The following is a 19723-nucleotide window of genomic DNA, read 5'->3' as shown; positions in this document are numbered from 1 at the left end:
AGAAAGAGGTTAAGGCCATTAAATATCATGTTTCCTATAGGAGAGAGTAATTTCCTGATTTATTTTATGTTTTTTTTTTTTTTTTTTTAAGGAAATTGAGAACAGACATTTGGAATGCTGACCTGGCTGCAGAAAAAATAAATATATATATATATATATATATATATATATATATATATATATATAAAATTTAAAAGATGGACATGGCCCTTTAGGGAAATAACTGTGTGTTTTAAATACAAGAAAGTGTTAAGAGGAGATTTCCAGTACAACCAACAAAATAAAATCTTTCGATTGAATCCGCCCCAATATTGAATTTTGTACACAGTCCAGAATTTAAGCATTGCAGAGTGCCACATCATGCTCACAGGTTAGGATTTAGGTTATCTGAATATAATGAAAAAATATATTGTATTTTAACAGCAGACGGGTAGTTCTCTGCTTCAATCTCTGCATCGTGTTATTTTCCAAGCCTTGTGATACTTGTAACGTATTAATCCTCTACTGTGCTATCACTCCTGTTGGTGTTCACTGGAGCTTTACAAGATGTACTGTATATCTTTCTGCCTGATACGCACAGAAACACATTAACATGACGTGTACTGCATGTGTGTTACACTACTATCTGTCTCGTGATGAATTAACCTGTAACTCATGTCGAGACAGTCCACTGTGATTGTGTGTGTGTGTTGTTTGAAATATGTTACGTAGTTTAGCGCTACATTCCTTCTTGCTACATGCCATTTGAATAAATAAAAAAATGGCAGTGGAAGACAATCAAGGTTCATCTTGACTTAACTGTTTTTGTAGTAATAATTGAAGGCCTCTTTTCCCAAGAATTCTGGAACAATGCCGCGATCCTGTGCAACACAAAATAAACCAATCTATAGTATTCATAATACGGGAGGGAGTATGTGTATTTATGTTCACACTTGAACTCAAGCATGTATGAGTTGTTACTGAAGTGTTCATATGCACGTATTTTTGCTGTGATTTTTCCAGGCTATTTCCTATCAAAAGTGCACAATTGGGGCGAACTCTTTCGTAATGTAGTAGGACCTATTGTGGGCAAATTTATCATTTGTGTATTTATTACATTTAAAGAAAGGCAAGAATCCTGTGGTGCAACGAGCCACTTTGATAAAATAAAATTGTACATGTTTTTGACTTGAGTGGAACCTTGCTGCTTCCTTCAAGAGAAACTAAAGCATTTAAACGGGATAAGGAGCCCTGTGATCTACGTTCTGCTAGTGTGCTGAGCCTTTGAACTTTCACTTCTCTTTTGACACCAACTATAAAATGACCACTGACAACAAACATTTACAAAAACTTCCTATTTCATGTACATATCATTTCACTGCTATTCTGATGACAAAGAATAGTTTTATTCAGACTGCTCTTGAATACAATGGTCATAAATGTACCAGTGTAAAATAAATAAATAAGAAAAAAAGCGAAATCCTGTATCGTAATTATGAAAGGATCCATGCTGTTTTTAATGCGACAGACAAGTAGTAAGGAGATAATGCACAGTCACAGCCATCAATCTATTTCTTGACAGAAGGTAACACCTACTTCCTCCCATATTTCCTTTCCTCAACATACCAGAGGATACGAATTTGTGTCTTTCAGGAGGCACTGATCATGGCCAGCATGGAGCACCCTCACCTGGTGCGTCTGCTGGGTGTCTGCCTGAGTCCTACCATCCAGCTGGTTACGCAACTGATGCCTCATGGGTGCCTTCTCGACTACGTCTACGAGCATAAGGACAACATCGGATCCCAGCTGTTGCTCAACTGGTGTGTCCAGATTGCTAAGGTAAACGGCTCACTTTTTAGGTATACAATATATTGATGTTAAGCTTGGTTGGGTCACTTGTGTGGTTTGGTGCGTTAACGGATGAATTGTGGCAGCTTGGAGGACGGTATTTCTTTATCGATGATCATCGTGGTTCCAAACACTGTTTCTTTTGTGGACTATTCAGTTGTTGTCTTACAGAACTTTGTCGTAATTCTGATGTTCTGAAAATGTGAAGAAAACATAAATACTGATATGCTCAAACTCAAGTTTAACTGGTTCCCCTCTAATGCAAATGAATGACTTCCCTCTGGTTAAGATGAGAAAATGTTGGTCAAAGTCAGTAGCTTAAGGTAGTAGCTGAACAACAATACTGGAACAGTGATGGTGAAAGATATGTTGATACAGTATAAACTATTGTGTTCTGAGAGACCGGCACGGTGGGTGATTGGTTAGCACATCTGCCTCACAGTTCATGGGAGTGGGGTTCAAATCCCGGCCCTGCCTGTGTGGAGTTTGCATGTTCTCCCAGTGCCTGCGTGGGTTGCTCCGGGCATTCCGGTTTCCTCCCACATCCCGAAATCATGCGTGGTATGTTGATTGAAGACTCTAAACTGCCCATAGGTGTGAATGTGAGTGCGAATGGTTGTTTGTTTCTATGTGCCCTGCGATTGGCTGGCGACCAGTTCAGGGTGTACCCCGCCTCCCGCCCGAACGTAGCTGGGATAGGCTCCAGCAGCCCACGACCCTAGTGAGGATAAGCGGTAGAGAAAATGGATGGATGGATGGATCTTCTGAGAGACATTAATAAGGTATCAAACAACAGACACCAAATATACAGTATATTGACAGATCGCAAAGACTTGACGAAATAGTTGGACCCACTGTTGACTGCAGCTGAGGATGTCTTGTTTATTCTGCTCACCTCAGTGTTTCATCAAACAACAACTGAGTTTGATAGATGGCTGTTGAAGTTGTTATCCAAAGAGATGGGAGGTGGAATTAAAAATTATTTTCCATTTGTTGCAGTTCCTGATTTATTTTCTTTGACACATATTTCAGTTTCCATGGTGGTTCAGTTAGAGGCGGGCAGTAGTATGGTGACCTTCCACTGCGAAATATTAACTCGTCAAACCACTTACTTACCATGACATTGCATAACGTTACACTTCCCTCCCATGCTGTGCAACACAATTATTACACAGATAACGCTTTGGCAAAGTGAGTGAACGCAGCTATACATTAATAAATATACTGTTTGCCTGCTGTGAACTGTTAACAGGGACATAAAGTATTTATTGCACATTATAGGTGGATGATTACCGTTTTTTCACAACCATAAGGGGCACTTAAAAGTTTTTAATTTTCTCCAAAATGGACGGGGCGCCTTATAATGCGGCGCGCCGTATGTGTGACTTCGAAGAGCGCTCCACTTGACTGACTTGGAACATTTCCTGCCGACACGCTGCTTATATAGAGGAAGGGCAGACGTGACTGAGGACAGCATGCGGACGTAAAGGGGGAAGGGTGCGCGTGAAAGAGGACGCTAAAGGCACTCCCCAGTAGGTATGTAGTGTGCATTGTGCAAACCAACATCGGTTTGGTTATGGACCCCCGAAAATGGCACCTACGAAGAGACACGCTTACGAAGCACAGTTTAAACTGCAAGCTGTCAGTTACGCGGAGGAACATGGGAATCGAGCAGCCGCGAGATAATTCAAGATCAACGAATCCATTGTTCGCAAGTGGAGGAAGCAGGAAAACGAGCTTCGCCAAGTCAAGAAGACGAAGCTGAGTTTCCGCGGAAACAAAGCAAGGTGGCCCGAGTTGAAAGACAGCCGGAGAAGCGTCTCTACAGTCACCATTCGACTGAGGGCAATAACGCTTGCAGAAGAAATGAAAATCGAACATTTTCAAGGAGGTCCGTCTTGGTGCTTTCGTTTTATGAAACGGCGCCATCTATCCATCCGGGCAACGACTACCGTGGCGCAGCAACTTCTGGCGGATTACAAGGAAAAGTTGGCCATCTTCCGCTCCTGCTGCAGTAAAATGATGGCCGACAATCACATCCAGCCCAACCACATCACCAACATGGACGAGGTGCCGCTCACTTTCGACATCCCGGTGAACCACACTGTAGAGAAGAAGGGGACCACCACGGTAGCGATACGCACAACGGTGCACGAGAAGTCGGCTTTTACTGTTGTGATTGGTTGCCATGGTAATGGACAGAAACTGCCACCTATGGTGATTTTTAAGAGGAAGACGCTGCCTAAAGAAAGGTTTCCAGCCGAAGTCATCGTTAAGGCCAATCATAAAGGCTGGTTGGACGACCAGAAAATGAAAGAGTGGCTGAGTTTTTTCCACGCGTCACCGTCCCTGTTCATCTGTGACTCCATGCGCGCCCATCTCACACCCGCTGTGAAAAACCAAGTGCAACTAAGAATGGGAGGCAACGCCGAGCGAGTTACGCCACCATATGTGAATGGATTGTGGATGCTTGGGCTAAAATGGATTTTTGGATGAGGATTGATCAAAAACATTGTTAAATACTTCAATAAAGTACAACCGAACTCAGTTTTGCTCCCGCTGCTTTTTAAAAAACATAGTTTTAGCGTGCATGCATGCTACTGTATGTTTTAAGCTAGCGTATGTTTTACCATGCCTGCTCCCAATAATACAGTGCGCCTTATGTATGTGTTAAATATAGAAATAGTCCCCGTAACTGAGACTGCGCCTTTTGATACAGTGCGCCCTATGGTCATGAAAATACGGTATGTAATAGTTAGTTTTTTTCTGTCTTCAGAAGGAATTTTCTTGTCGCTGCAATCTCTGGAAAGATAGGGCCATATTCTCCCATGTGCATAAGAGGGAGAAGATGCGCGATTGTCCACTTTTCTGGCTATAAAGATTCTCCACTTGAGTTTGTCATTTCAGCACCTTCATGCCAGGTACGCACTTTGGGTATAGCGCCCCAAAATGTGGGCTTTCCCTGTCTAATCTGGCCTTGCACGAAGTCTCCCATCGACTTAAGCACTTTAACTTTGACGCGCGTCAAAGGCTGTGTCGTTAGTTTTTTTTTCATGGATATAACACGTGAATGGGAGAATATGACCCTAAGATTGATGAGGGAGTCACTGATGGTGTAGTGGTACACTCGCCTGACTTTGGTGCAGGCAGCGTGGGTTCAGTTCCCACTCAGTGACGGTGTGAATGTGAATGCGAATGGTTGTCCGTGTCTATATGTGCCCTGCGACTGACTGGCGACCAGTTAAGGGTGTAGTCCGCCTTTTGTCCGAAGTCAGCTGGGATAGGCTCCAGCGTCCCGCGACCCTAACCAGGATAAGCGGTGTTGAAAATGGATGGATGGAAGATTGGTAAGGGGTCACATTACGTATGCATCACATACGTGTCCTTTACCCCCAACAGAATATACATTCCCAAGTTAAATGCAACTAAGACACATTGTTTCTGGAGGATATTTAATTGTCTTTGTTGTGGACTCATGAATCAATTCTGTTTTGGGTCCCACGATGTTATGTACTCTCGTCTCTTCCAAGTGACAGAACCTCACTGCCAGAGCTAAATCCCTGTGCTCGCCCTCTATCACTAAAACCAGATCTTAAAGAGGCTTAAAAATTTATCACAAAAATGTTATCTGGTTTAATATGAAAGTAATTTAATATTAAGAATATAATGCAATGAGTGAAAAATATATCTTTTTTTATTATTAATGAAGACTATTTGAAAATATAGCCAAACTGTCACTAACCCTAAACCCATATGTTAAATCATCTAAAACTGTAGTGTTTTTTAGGCAAAAGCTTTTCCAGGCAGAATTGGCTGATTTTTTTTTTTTATTTGTTGTGGCAGCCTGGTCTGGAATATTTAAATGCATGTTGTTTCTTTATTTCAGTAAAGAGATTAATTTCTATATGTGTCTCTGACTACTATGCAAGGGCCCTATACTGGGCGGTTAATCAATATTATTGATTAATTTGAGTACATTGATCGGGAGAATGTTCAGTTAGTGGCTTCTATAGTTTAAAGCGCAGCCTTGCTGACATGCACTGCTTGCAATAACAACATGGCTGTGAACAGAGAGGAGGTAGTTTTCAAAAACAGTCAGTGTTGCCAATTTAGTCACTTTATCAACCCCTCTAGTGATTATTTCTCAAAACACCCACAAGCGACTAATTCCTGCCAAGACACAGACAATATAAATATAATCCCTTTCAAATTGTTTTGCATATGACAAGACGGAGCCCAGTGTAAGGCAATCATGGAGTCAATCACGCTGAACGTTACCAAAGACAAGTGGCCATTTTATTTATACTTTAAAAGAGCAGTGATTTATCGACCTGTTGGAAACTTTTGACTTTTTGTATGTGCTTCCAAGCTGCAAATATTTGTCCTAAAGTTGCCTTGCCTCAGCTGTAAATCTCTACTTAAGAAAAGAGCTGAAGGGGGGTTTATTTTCGACAACAGACACATAGAGCAGCTGAGCTGTGAAGTTTGATGGCCGTTGTTATTATGTTAAATTGTTTCCAATTGAAAATGTTAATTTATTTAGGATCGTGTTTACATACGTTTTGACAAGAGGCATTTTTTCCCAACATTATCTTTGAAGAAAAAATATTTGCTTCTCTGAAATTTGATCCAAGTTAATGCTGGGGGGTTAAAAAAAACACTTTCAAAGCTTGTATTGGGAAAATTAAAATAAATTCGAGAAAGGAAAAAAAAATGTTTAGATATAATTCTCATTTTTTTTAATCTTAGAAATTATTTTAAAGCCACATTGCTCAGCTCTACTGCCAGCTATTGCGGTAGCAATAGGTGTGTAGTTTATGAGATTTATTTGTGTTTAAGTGAATAAGGCATTGCTTCGCACTGTGATGACATAACCTTAATATGAAAAGGTTTTTTTTTTTTTTTTTTTTTTTAATCCCTTTAGCTATGTTGGTTTGTTGGTGTGGTCAATCAAAAGCAACTTGCTATACTGTAATCAAAGAAACGAGCATTTGTTTAACTCTTCACATAGCTTGCTCACTTGAAAACTCCCTGTCAAATATGTACTAAGACATACACACACACACACACACACACACACGCATTATGCACAGACGCAGATCACAGGCCTGAAGCATTTGATATAGTCAACTCGCGTCTCCCTAAATCCTTTGCTCCTCTTCCAGCTCTAACTAATGCTTGCACCCTTTTTTATTCAAAAATATTTTTTTCCTAAAGCTTTTTAGTGGTGGTCTTTGATTGCTGCATAACTAAGACTTGATATGGAATTTTGGACAAGGATATGTCCCTTCTCCTGGGAAAATATCAGGCTGAAAGTTCAACTGTATTTGATTTGAAAAGGAGGGCTGGTCAGGTAGAAAAAGCATTGTAATATTTTTAATGATGGTGGCTGGTTTGTTTGTTGAACATGATGACTAATACGAATGGAGTATGCATCAATATCAGGATAACAGATGTGATTATGCTTGGAAATAATTCCTTATGGCGGCACGGTAGCCGACTGGTTAGCACATCTGCCTCACAGTTCTGAGGACCGGGGTTCTAATCCCGGCCCTGTGTGGAGTTTGCATGTTGTCCCCGTGCCTGCGTGGGCTTTCTCCGGGCACTCTGGTTTCCTCTGACATCCCAAAAACATGCATGGTAGGTTAATTGCAGACTCTAAATTGCCCTTTGGTGTGAATGTGAGTGCGAATAGTTTTGTTTATGTGTGCCCTGCGATTGGTTGGCAACCAGTTCAGGGTGTACCCCGCCTCCTGCCCGAAGATAGCTGGGATAGGCTCCAGCAAGCCCGCGACCCTTGTGAGGATAAGCGGCACAGAAAATGGATGGATGGATGGATTGAGCCATTTGCAGAATAGCACCAAGTAATTAAAAATAATCTTATAATTGTTTCAGTGGCATGTTGTCCTGCATTTACTCGGTATTTATTTTTGTATTTAGTTTTATACACAATCGTGTAGTTCTATTTGGTGACTACATTCTGTTTTGTGTTAGTTTGTTTCTGTTTTTAATCAACCTACTATTCTTTAACTACACATATTACAGTATACAACATTTTATATACAGATACGACTAGGATTTTTGTTGCCCTTAAACGAGATTTTACAGGTGGCCCCAAAACACTTAAAGCAAAGCATCCAAATCACGCACACTGCTCATAACTAGATTAAGATGAACACATACGCAAAAACTAGAGAAGGGCAAATTCATTATCAACACATATACTTTATTTTTAAATATTTATTAGTAATAAATGTCTTTACAATGCGGTAAAATAGTAAACTAAAACACTACTTTAATGTTGCGAGTATACATTGGGTACTAGTTTTAAAAGAAAGGCTATTATTATTATTCATAAATGATGTGGCAGTTCTACTTAAGTTGTCAAGTGAAAAGCAAGGTCATCTTGTTATAATGAAAAACATACTAGCTCAACTTCATAATACATTAATTTATTTCTAGCCACTGCTCGCTATGTTAAAATTATTATGTGCAACACTTTGATTTGCAGTTCTAAATAATGACTTTAGCGCCGCATGTTTGACACTGGCATATCTGTCAGTAGGCAAAGTTTTCCCCCCTTTTCCTAACCGGCGTAAATCCGTCGTAACTGTGTACCAAGGCGGGTTAGACCGGTGTTGGTCATTTTATAGACCCCCGTTTCTTCATTTGTCTTTATTAAAGAGGGAACATGTTTGAGGTTTCTGAGCTTGAATTTACTAGTAGGTAGAAAGATTCTTTGCACTACATCTGGCAAAAAAAAAACAAAAAAAAACTCAAGATTCAGCCGGTTCAGATAAAGCAACATGTCAACCAGAAACCCTGAACTCTGATATGCATTTTGGTTCCTGCAGTTCAGGTGTTTGATTTTTTATTTTTATTTTTTTTCTCCTCCAGAAACAAGTTCAGTGGATTATTATTATTATTATTTTAATGGGACACCTATCACCATGCAGTGGAGAAGTAGATCACAGGGAAGATTGTCTTCCAGCAATCAGAGTTAGACCGCAGTCTATTAATTGTTTGCTCCGCTTTAATACCACACAATATACATAACACACACAGCTATTTCCACCCCTCAGTGAAAACACGCTAGATTAGGATTTATCGTTCGTGTGGCAAGCTAAACTAAATTGTACTGCCTGGTGGAGACATGGTCTATGTTTGTGACGAGTGATGGCAGTCGTAGAGTTACAAACACACTGGTGACTTACTGTCTTTGCAATTCTCATTGCATCAGTCTGTATTGTACGCCCCAGTTCCCCACTAAATTCTCTTTAATTGAGTCTTGCTCTCTTTGTACCCAGGTCTTGGAATTCCCCTCAACGGTTAAAAAATAAAAATAAAAAGTCCAGAAAGAAACACAGATTAGTCCCACTGTTGCTATATCATTGCTGTTCCAAACAAGCCATGGCAGCAACTCTATCTCACACTTTCAGTCTGTGTCTCTACATACACTCATAGAGTAAAGTACATGTGAAAGGATGAGTTAGGGCATTGTAGGAAATGTATGAGTACAAGCTGTTTACACAATGGATAGGCATGTAAGCCTTTAAGTATCCAAATTACTATTACAGACTTGGAGTTGTAAGTTATTGTAATGAGTATCTTCCGTAGGTTTTGCTCAGAATTTTAGTTTGAAAGTTGAACTTGAGATTGATTACACTTGGCATGTTAGAACAAGGTGGCACGGTGGTTGACTGGTTAGAGCGTCAGCCTCACAGTTCTGAGGACTCGGGTTTAATCCCCGGCCCCGCCTGTGTGGAGTTTGCATGTTCTCCCCGTGCCTGTGTGGGTTTTCTCCGGGCACTCCGGTTTCCTCCCACATCCCAAAAACATGCATTAATTGGAGACTTTAAAATTGCCCGTTGGCATGACTGTGAGTGCGAATGGTTAATTGTTTATATGTGCCCTGCGATTGGTTGGCAACCAGTTCAGGGTGTACCCCGCCTCCTGCCCGATGATAGCTGGGACAGGCTCCAGCACTCCTGCGACCCTAGAGAGGATAAGCGGCTCTGAAAATGGATGGATGGAGGGATGGACAACGTTATCAGTTTCGAGTTATTTCAGTGACCATTGTTGGTTTTTCATTCTTTAGTGGAAGGGTACAAACAATTTAGTGTACATGTGTACATGACAGTATTTTTTTTTTTTCTCACATGCTGTCTGTCAGTGTATAGTGGAGATTTTTGTCCCTTATTATTTCAAACCATTTCCCTGTTAGCTCCCTACACGGGGCTAATACAGTAATTTTATATTTATTTCCCCTTGGACTTTTTGCAAACATAAATCTTGACGTGTCTTTGAATTGCAGGTGTGTTGAACCTCTCAAGCAGTCGATTTGTATCAATGTGTATAAGCCATAGGTTGAAAAAGGTGCGTTCTCAGAATCAATCAATTTTTTTCTGGCACAAGAATTCTAAGGAATTAACAGGATGTAACAATTAACTTCTTACATTACGCCCCCCATAATATTATTATTTATTGGTGTTTAAATCACATTTTAAAAAATGTTTCATCAATCTGAAATCACTGTAATTTCATTTTCTTTGGCATTTTCTGTAATTAACATAAGCATATATTCAATATTTTTCCAGTGAATTGTGAATGGATCTTATGGCCATCTCTTCTGATTACTGTATGTTCCAGAACAAACGACCATTGCCATTAGTTGTTATGGAAACAATAAAACATGAAAAATATAACCTTCACACTGATCTCATATGCTAATACCAATGTGCACAACTCAATTAATAATTAAATGTTGTTATACACCTAAATTGTCTCCATGAAAACAAATTTTAATCGGCCTCTTACTTACCAGGCTGTTCACCCCTGTGCCCGCGGACACTGTTTGTGAAGGTTGACAAGCATATCTGAAAACCATATGTGGTGTCTTTTCAAAGCTTGCACCTCTTCAAAATCCCCTGCGGTGCTTTGTAGAATTTTCAGAGCCCAAGGTTGTTTTGGAGTGTATCGCCTTGCAAATGACACCAAACTATTGAGAAACGTCCTGCTCGGTTTCTCTAATTGGGTAATCGGCTTCATGTAAAAATGTTTTTTTTTTTTTTCAAAAAAGACATTGAAAACTTGTAGGACTGAAGTTATCTATAAAAGGCTCACACACTCCCACTCCTCCATCCAGACATACACAGCGACACATCCAAATGCTCAGCGGAGGAAGCTGTAGAATATTTATTCTCACTTTTTGACCTCAGCCTTTCTCAAGCTTACCACTCTCACCTGCAGTATGTGATTTGTATATTCAGCTGTTTACATTCATGCACTTCTTGTATTAAAGACAGTGAGTATTATATACTGAAACCTAAAGGGGCAAGCACTTTTCTTCGAGGAAAGACGTTGGCGGGTGGAGGGAGCTCAGACAATGCTGGACGGATGGGCGAGGAAATGTCCTTGATCGACGACAGCAAATATTTTTTCATTAATATAGTTCTTAATCAGAATGTTCTGACACCTGTTTGGTGCCATTGTTATATGGTGCCGTGTTTCATCATCATCATGATGTTCTTTAATAGCGGGGATCAAATAAGCACTTTTGTTTAGATATAAATGTTTTGTTTTGTTTAGATTATTTAGCAGCACAGATAATAATGAAAAATGAAGTCTTCGTTGCAATGTCTGCTTATGACAGTGCATCTGTCATATAAACAGATGCATTTTAGACCATTCAGATGGTTGCTTTACTTGGAAAGATGGCATTTGTTTTGCTAATTTTTCCAGTTTACATAAACAGACAGTACAGCTCCCTTCCCATGCCTGGTATTTTTATGAAAGCATATTTACTTGATGTGTTGTATTTTATTCCTATTTACTAGACTCTACAGCAAGTGAACAATCCAGGAAACACAGCGGTAACGAGAAAAAAAAATGTGACCCCCGTGTCAACTTTGTTCCCAGCTACCTCAAGGATCTTGAATAAGATGGTGTGGCAAATACAAATACGGCCCTTTAATGTAATAAATGGGCCCTTTTTAAAATGTAACCTAATTTAATATTACATTATGGGCTTAGTTATTACATTTGCAAAGATTATTTTGGGGGGCTATTACCAGGCCAATACGTAATAATCAACCTTTTTTGGCCAGAAGTTGTGATGTGATAGGTTCAGGACTTTTATTACGTTATTGATCAGTTATTACGTTATGGGTCTATGACATTTTATATAACCCTGCCGCCTGGCCGCCTGGCAGGGTTATATCAGAAATTATTCAAAATGAATTGTTTTGGGGGAAAATCTAAATACTCACTTATATACCAGTACTGCGGCTGATTTATTTTATTTTAATTTTTCATATTTACAGTGCATTGCAAAGTACTTTCTGATATCTACTTGAAGATAAATCTCACCCTTTAAAGCCCATCCTGTGGGAAACCATTATCGTTTAGACCATGTACAGTGAATGTTTGCAAGCGAGGTGTGTTTCAACTGATCTACCCTGTTGCAAATAACCTGAGGCGATCCCCACGCTGCTTCACTGCAAAGCACAAACAAAAATGGGCTGCCTACACTTGAACACAAAAAGGCAATTGGCTCAGCGGAGAGGGAGCAGTCCCGTCTCCAGAAGAAATGAGAACAGCTGTAAATAGCTTCTGTCTCGAACAGTCGCCAACCTTCATCATAACCTGAGCTTGTGACACTAAAAGTGCAACTAATGTGATTAAGAATGTCACATTACTGCCATGCTGCCAGAACATCTCCTCTCTCCAGATATGTCATCCATCTATCCATTTTCTGAGCCGCTTCTCCTCACTAGGGTCGCGGGCGTGCTGGAGCCTATCCCAGCTATCATCGGGCAGGAGGCGGGGTACACCCTGAACTGGTTGCCAGCCAATCGCAGGGCACATACAAACAAACAACCATTCGCACTCACAGTCACACCTACGGGCAATATAGAGTCTTCAATTAATGCATGTTTTTGGGATGTGGGAGGAAACCGGAGTGCCCGGAGAAAACCCACGCAGGCACGGGGAGAACATGCAAACTCCACACAGGTGGGGCTGGGGATTGAACGCAGGGTCCTCAGAACTGTGAGGGTGACGCTCTAACCAGTCGACCACCGTGCCGCCCAGATATGTCATATGTATGTATATATGTGAGCATCAACACAAACGGCTTTACCTTCCACATAAGTAATAATGCAATAGTGTATTGAATGAGTTTCATAGACCCAGATTAATTTCAGAAGCGAAAACATAAAAGGCACATATAACGGTAACAAAAGACTGACCTGATACTTGAAGGATAAATATGTGATTTATCTCAGTGGTACAAATAACAGTGTAGAACTAGGCCAAAATCTGAATACAGTTATTAGTATCGCTCTTGTTCGATAACCTCATGAAATCATTCACTGACCCAGAAATGCTTGCAGTCTGTAAGAATGAAGGGGGTATCCTATTCCTCCAAAGAAACTATGAGGGACTGATGAAGATATACTGTGAGTACCGTTGCCCTGCGATTGGCTGGCAACCAGTTCAAGGTGTACCCCGCCTCCTGCCCGAAGATGGCTGGGATAGGCTCCAGCACTCCCGCAACCCTTGTGAGGATAAACGGCTCAGAAAATGGATGGATAGATGTAAGTGCCGTTGTGTGTAGTCGATCTATGTCAGTATAGCATTCGGTGGCTCTCTGCGTGTGTCACATTTCTGTCTTTCTCAGGAGAAATAAAAAGTATTATAACGTTTTGTAAATGCTTTACATGCGACAGTTATTAGAAATCTTTGGCACCAGAAATGTCAATCTATTTTTCACAACCATCACTGTATCTTGTACATATTACTTTTACATTACATTCCTGCACTGATGACCTAAAAGGTCTTTGCTTGCCCTACAAAAAGGGGTTGGGTGGAAGTGTTTCGAAGGACCCTCCTGGAATAAAATAATGGTTCTTTAGTTTTGTTTAAAAATTACATTAATAGACCACTTATTTGGTGAATCTCTTCTTGTTAAACCTTTTTTTTTTTTTTTTTTTTTGATTATGTGGAACCACGAGGTCTTCATTGGACAGCGATGTAAAACAGACACTGACTCCAGTTCTGTACGTCATTTGATTTATATTACGTCGGTTGCTCACTGCTTTTCAGTAGCTACTAATTTACTGCTGGGTACTTCATTGTAACCTTGTGGTTATTAATAACTCCGATGTTTTATTTTGGGTCAAGCGATCACCACAAAAATATACTCAGTAAGATGATGATCATGTTTTTGTGCTTGTACTGTTCAATCCCAAACCATATTCCAGGACGTCCTTCTCTAGAGGTGTCCAAAGAAGCTTTGACTTCACCTCAAAGCTGTTTTTTTTCAGCTTGTGTACGCTGCTTCTCACTGAATCTTTGATGTTTACTGTTTTCTCAGCATAATGTTTGCTGCTTTATTTTGCCATCTTCCTTTGCCTTAAAGCTGAATAGAAATCATGTGTTCTTACTGCTGACAAAAAGGGTTATGGTGGGGATTTGCAAAATTCAAAAAAATTACAAAAACCCTATCAATAGGTAAGAACCTTATGGATAGAAGTTTATCATGGGAAAGAGTTACAAATGCAGAAAAAATAGAACAAGCAGTAGGTAAAAAAGAGCATGAGTAAACTGTTGCCAAGTGCATTAACATATCCATCTGGTGTCTGATGCTTCTGCCTCTTCTAACACTCTAAAAGTCCCTCCTGCCCCCATTACTGGGCTCCAATGGCCTTTCCAGGACAAGGTCATGTTGTTGGCTCGTGCTTTGAATGTGCCACCTGATCCCAAATGTGCCTGCAGGGGCCTGGCGCACCGGCATGCTGATCGGCAGCCACATACTAGTAGTAACATCATGCGAAACATGACTCGATCACAGTGTGGGTCTGAACCACACACACACACACACATTCTTCTTTGCGCTCTGGCACTGGTCCTCCTTCTTTTTTTGGTCTTAATTTTCTCTGGGATAATTTCTCATTTCTATTACTCTGGTATTGCGGTCTAATCTTTTTTTTAAAATATATATTTTAGATAAATAAAAAAATACATCCATATTTCATATGCAATAATACCTCAATATACATTTATTATACAAATATAATACATTACATAGTCTAATTTACTTTACTGCATAACAGTAAATTGGATCAGTAGAAGTTGCTCTAATATATCATTATCTTAATGTGTTTATTTTATTTAACAAATTAGTTTACTGCGATTGGCTGGCAACCAGTTCAGGGTGTACCCCGCCTCCTGCCCGATGACAGCTGGGATAGGCTCCAGCACCCCCGCGACCCTAGTGAGGAGAAGCGGCTCAGAAAATGGATGGATGGAAATTAGTTTATATGGTCAAATTAATATTCCTTCCCTTTGTGATATCTGCATTATTGCAATAAGGCATGATCAAAACTCCTGTTAAATGTATCACAATTAACAAGCAATTTATCAAACACAAAACATGAATTCAAAATGGTGATGAAAAATCAAAACCAATGGACATCATAGAACAGGAACTCAAGGGTCGAAAAATGTCTTTATTCACAAAGTATGTTAAAAAGTCGGATACAAGGAATTTCTGAGAATTGCACTGGTGCTTTGATACGCACGGATCCCCGAGAGTGATAGGTTCCAAGTACACAGTGATTGGGAACAGTTGAATTGTGTCGTTTAAATATTCTGACAGCGTGGGAAAATCCACAGCTGTGGGTATATCTTGCTGGAAATGAGAGGGGAATTCCCACCAGGAAGAAAGGGGATCTTCCGCATTGAACTTTCAACAACCCTTCATCAAACGGGGGGGTTGTCCTTCGTTTGACCCACAAATTCATGTTGCAAGCCTCCATGCTAACAACATCCCTGCAGAGATGTATTTAAGCAGAATGTTTAAATTAACATGATGCCTGATTCAATTCTAGTCAAATTATAGTGTTTAATCTTGTTTTAAACACACACACACACACACACCAGTTGTTAGCAGCAAAGATAATTATTAGCTATTTTTTTTTGTGTTTGTTTTTTTATAAACAGAGCGCAAACTACTACTGGGATGGGCAGGATTTATCGGTTATTCGATTGCCCAGAATTGTTTCAATTAATCTAGAATGTGTTTTACGGTTGTGTTGCATTGGTTTCACAATTAGCTGCAACCGGCTGGGTGAGCAATACATTTAGGCACAACTTCTTTGCAGTCTAAACAGGCTGCAATTGAAATTGAACAATATGAGTTGGTCAGCACCTTGGGAGCTGAATGTTTTCCGCTGCCTGACTTAACACTCACTGGGGTGTGTCCACATCTCACCTGAACCATTAGGTGTCTTGCTCTTGAGCTTATCGATCATGGGATGGATTTGGGGGGTTTTGGTCTTTATGGGTACGCTTAATACTGAAATGGGCAAACGTCTCTTCACATAGCAATCTTGCTCTCTTTCTTGACCCACGTGATAACAGAAATAATGAAAATTTGGATTGGTAATTGGTATTTCATTTTCTGAATGATTGTTCTAATATATTGTACCCTGTAGTAGTACTAGTAGTAGTGGTAGTAGGATATAGTGAGTATAGTTGTTAATATCATAAATTGGTGATGCGCACATGCCAATGGGAACCTCATTATATCCTGTTTGCTGTAGGCATGCTAGTGTCTGCTGCATTTGGCATTCATCAGAGAGAATAAATATACACATATTTTCCCCCTTGCACTCGCTGCTTTCCTTGTCTGCTGCTTCATATTCTAGCTGCTTCCCAACATTGTTATTTAAATCCATTCTGACATGGTCGTTCCAAATGAAAGAAAGGCATACTGCTTTCATCAGTATTGTGTAATCTTTTCTGTTTCGCCCCCACGTTGGTCTGATTTGTCACACCTCATTCCTCAAACAATGATTCACCGTTTCCTGTGCCCACTGGGATCTTTTTATATCCATAGTATTCATTAAGCATGTGCTACATCAGGCAAACGTTTCACTGATGCCACAAATCTCTAATAAAGCTCACTCATCATCTGATCACTCAAAAATAGGGACCAAACATCCGGTGCCTTCTAGAATTCTATCATCCTTCATGAAAAGGAGTCAATGATGCAGTGCAAATAAGGTGGAGCCTCAGGTCCTGAATGACGTGGTTTACGAACAAATCGGGTTACGCGCAAAATTTTCTCAGAAAAACTACCTCGGTTAATGCACTCTTTTCGATATGCGAACAGTCTTGGCACGGACGCTCAAAAGGATCAGTTATGCTTTTTCTTGTGCTTCAGAAGCCTAATTGTACTGTTCCAAAGAAGTTTGTGGTGGAGAGGTTAAGTGTATAGAAGGTTGCCAATTCGTATCACTGCCTGATCTCATGTCATCTTTTTGTCGCTGGTCAAGACTCTTAACCCTCATTGGCCATGAATGAATGTGGTTGGATGATTTGTGGTGGTCAGAGGGGCTGTAGACGCAGAATGGCAGCCACACTTCCATTACTCTGCCCCACATACATATGTACTGTACACATACCTGGAGCCTCCATCTTGTTTTTTTCAATTCTGACTTTTATTATAACCATCTGGTAAAAACTAATCTGTTTTGAACCAGAGACAACACAGATACTGGTTGTCATTAAGGAAAAAGCATGTTGCTCATTTCCTTGGCCGACCAATCATATGTCCTCCCTTGCACTCATGAACTTTATTTCTCTGCACATCACCCTTGTTCTTAAAAATGGGCACAAGCACACTTTTCCTCCATTCCTAAGGCATCTTCTCTCCCGCTAGAAATCTGTTGAACTAGCTGGTCAAGAACTCCATTGCCACTTCTCCTCGATACTTCCATACCTCCACAGGAATCTCATCAGGACCAACTGCCTTTCCTATTTGGATCCTCTTTAATGTCTTTCTAACTTCCCCCTTACTAATCATTGCCACTTCCTGGTCCACCACATTTGCCTCTTCTACTCATCCTTCTCTCTCATTTTCCTCATTCTTCAACTCCTCCAAGTATTCTTTCTGTGTCTCATATTCTATAGTAAGTTGAAAACCCTACTCCTGCAATACAGGAGTTGTATCAAATAGGATGCCCTATTTTGATGCGTTTAACTACGTTTATTGTAATAGTTATTTAGATTATTCAACAAATCAGTCTTTTTAGCGAATAAGGATGAAAACCCATTTAGATAGTGTTAGCATAAAGACTTACTCCCAGTAAATGTCCTTCTCTCCCGGAGTACATGCTCACCGAGAGTGTTCAATCTCATTAGGAGTGTTTCCTCATTAATCACGTACCGTTGAGAGGAATCGCTTGATTATACATTTTGGTGAGTGTGCTGCTCAAGTGTCTTGACAGCTTCCTCTGTGTATTTATTTTCTTGTCAGAATTAACTGCAATGGCATGTGCCAGGTGGTGAGGAATGGGCGCTACCTCTCCACTCTCTCCTGCTATTGATTTGATCTCCAGACCTTCACTTCATTCACCGCTGCATCCGTCTTCCCAGAACACATTGGAGGAAAATATTGTTTAGCCTGGTTTTGTTCCCTGTTAGTCTGTGCAATAAGCATAAATAACTGACAGTAGGTAAAAAAAAAGATTTGGGGGGGGGGGGCGTGTTCTCTTTGCTTTTAAAAGGGTGGCTGAGCACAAAGTATCCAGACTTGTCACACTCTTTTTCTCCCATTTCTTTCTTTCATGTACAGTAGTGTCCAAAGTTCTTGGGCCACGCCTAGAGCTAACCTGTTTTCATGACCTCTAATAGTAGTGAAGGTACTGGTCTTTGCAATGAAATTAATTAAGATTGAGTTTTTAGAGGCAGGTACAACTTGTATATATATTGTGTATTTTCCTTTGCTGAAAATTTTTCTAGAAAAGAGAATCAACTTTGTACATTCCGCAAAAAAATGTATAGAGCCAATATATCATAATACTGGGTTAACAGGGAGTGGAAATCCTTGTTCCCGCCCTTTTGTAGCATGCTGGTAAAATGTGATGAAATATTCCCTTGGATTCAAAGTCATGACATTTCTCCTTTCTCTGCTGCCTTTCCACACCAATCCCTAGAGATTTAAAGGCAGCGTTCATCTGGAGGTGTGATATGGAGCATGGCTCAAGCCTGTGCATTGTTTTTTTTTCCCTCTGAGTTACAGGAAACACAATGTCCACAGCATCTTGGCTCCTACATGCACGTTTCCTGCAATTATAGACCGTGAGCTGTCATATATTGTCACCATCTTTGTCACGAGATGGCTCAAAATACAACTCAATTTTGAGAAAGAGTAAAAGCATAATACAAATTATATGTCTGCAGCCACTCACAATTCTGAACGCTTCTCTCGATTTAATAAAAAGTCATTAGATGTTAGGCCATTTAGTCACACTCCATTACTTAATTGTCTCAAAAATGAAAGAAACTCCTCAAAGTCATAGAGCCACCAAAAATTGTGAGACTGCCTGGCATGTTTTCTGCACGGGAAACAGTTTAGGCAATCCTGGTTTAAGATTGGAAATCAAAAATAATATATCCTGTGTAACTGTTGTTCCTAGGGCTGGTGGGTTCACTTTGTGTTGCGTTGTTTGCAGCTACTACGCGTGTATTTATGTATGCGTTCCCCTCTCTTCTCTTTAAATGTAAAGCACGTTGTTTTTCAAATAAAAAAACACGTGTGCTTTTACTACAGCTCTGGGCACCACTAGTTTTGTTGTCTTTGCTGACCTTTCTGTAAGACAATCAGTTGAATTTCTTCCATGTCAGAAATCTGGTCAGCTGTGTCATCTTGCAATGTTGAAACAGAGTCAAAACTAGATTTTCGAACTTGAGTTGTCACTGTGCCTGCGCAAAGTGGATAAACAATCACCAAAATCGTGTTATGAAAGGTTTGTTGCATTTCTATAGAATTATTACTGTCTGAAAGAGTGTCAGCTATCTTCAACCACGGCAGCAACAAAGATCAAGA

General features: G+C 40.2%; 1 protein-coding gene across 5 annotated transcripts in view; it reads left to right on the top strand.

Annotated features, from left to right (window-relative positions):
- LOC133410327 (receptor tyrosine-protein kinase erbB-4-like) overlaps window positions 1–19723 on the top strand; it is a 238167-nt gene that overhangs the window by 197506 nt on the left and 20938 nt on the right. For 4 of the 5 annotated variants that reach the window (XM_061691350.1, XM_061691353.1, XM_061691352.1 and 1 more), the window contains one exon: window positions 1609–1818. In XM_061691350.1, the coding sequence (XP_061547334.1) occupies window positions 1609–1818 (210 nt within the window). The remainder of the gene's footprint in view (window positions 1–1608; window positions 1819–19723) is intronic. The other variant, XM_061691351.1, reaches the window with a different exon arrangement.

The sequence above is a fragment of the Phycodurus eques genome, chromosome 12 (genome assembly GCF_024500275.1).
Source record: "Phycodurus eques isolate BA_2022a chromosome 12, UOR_Pequ_1.1, whole genome shotgun sequence".
Classification (NCBI taxonomy): domain Eukaryota; kingdom Metazoa; phylum Chordata; class Actinopteri; order Syngnathiformes; family Syngnathidae; genus Phycodurus; species Phycodurus eques.
Note: the sequence above shows the minus strand (reverse complement) of the source record. Positions and strands in the feature narration are given on the sequence as shown.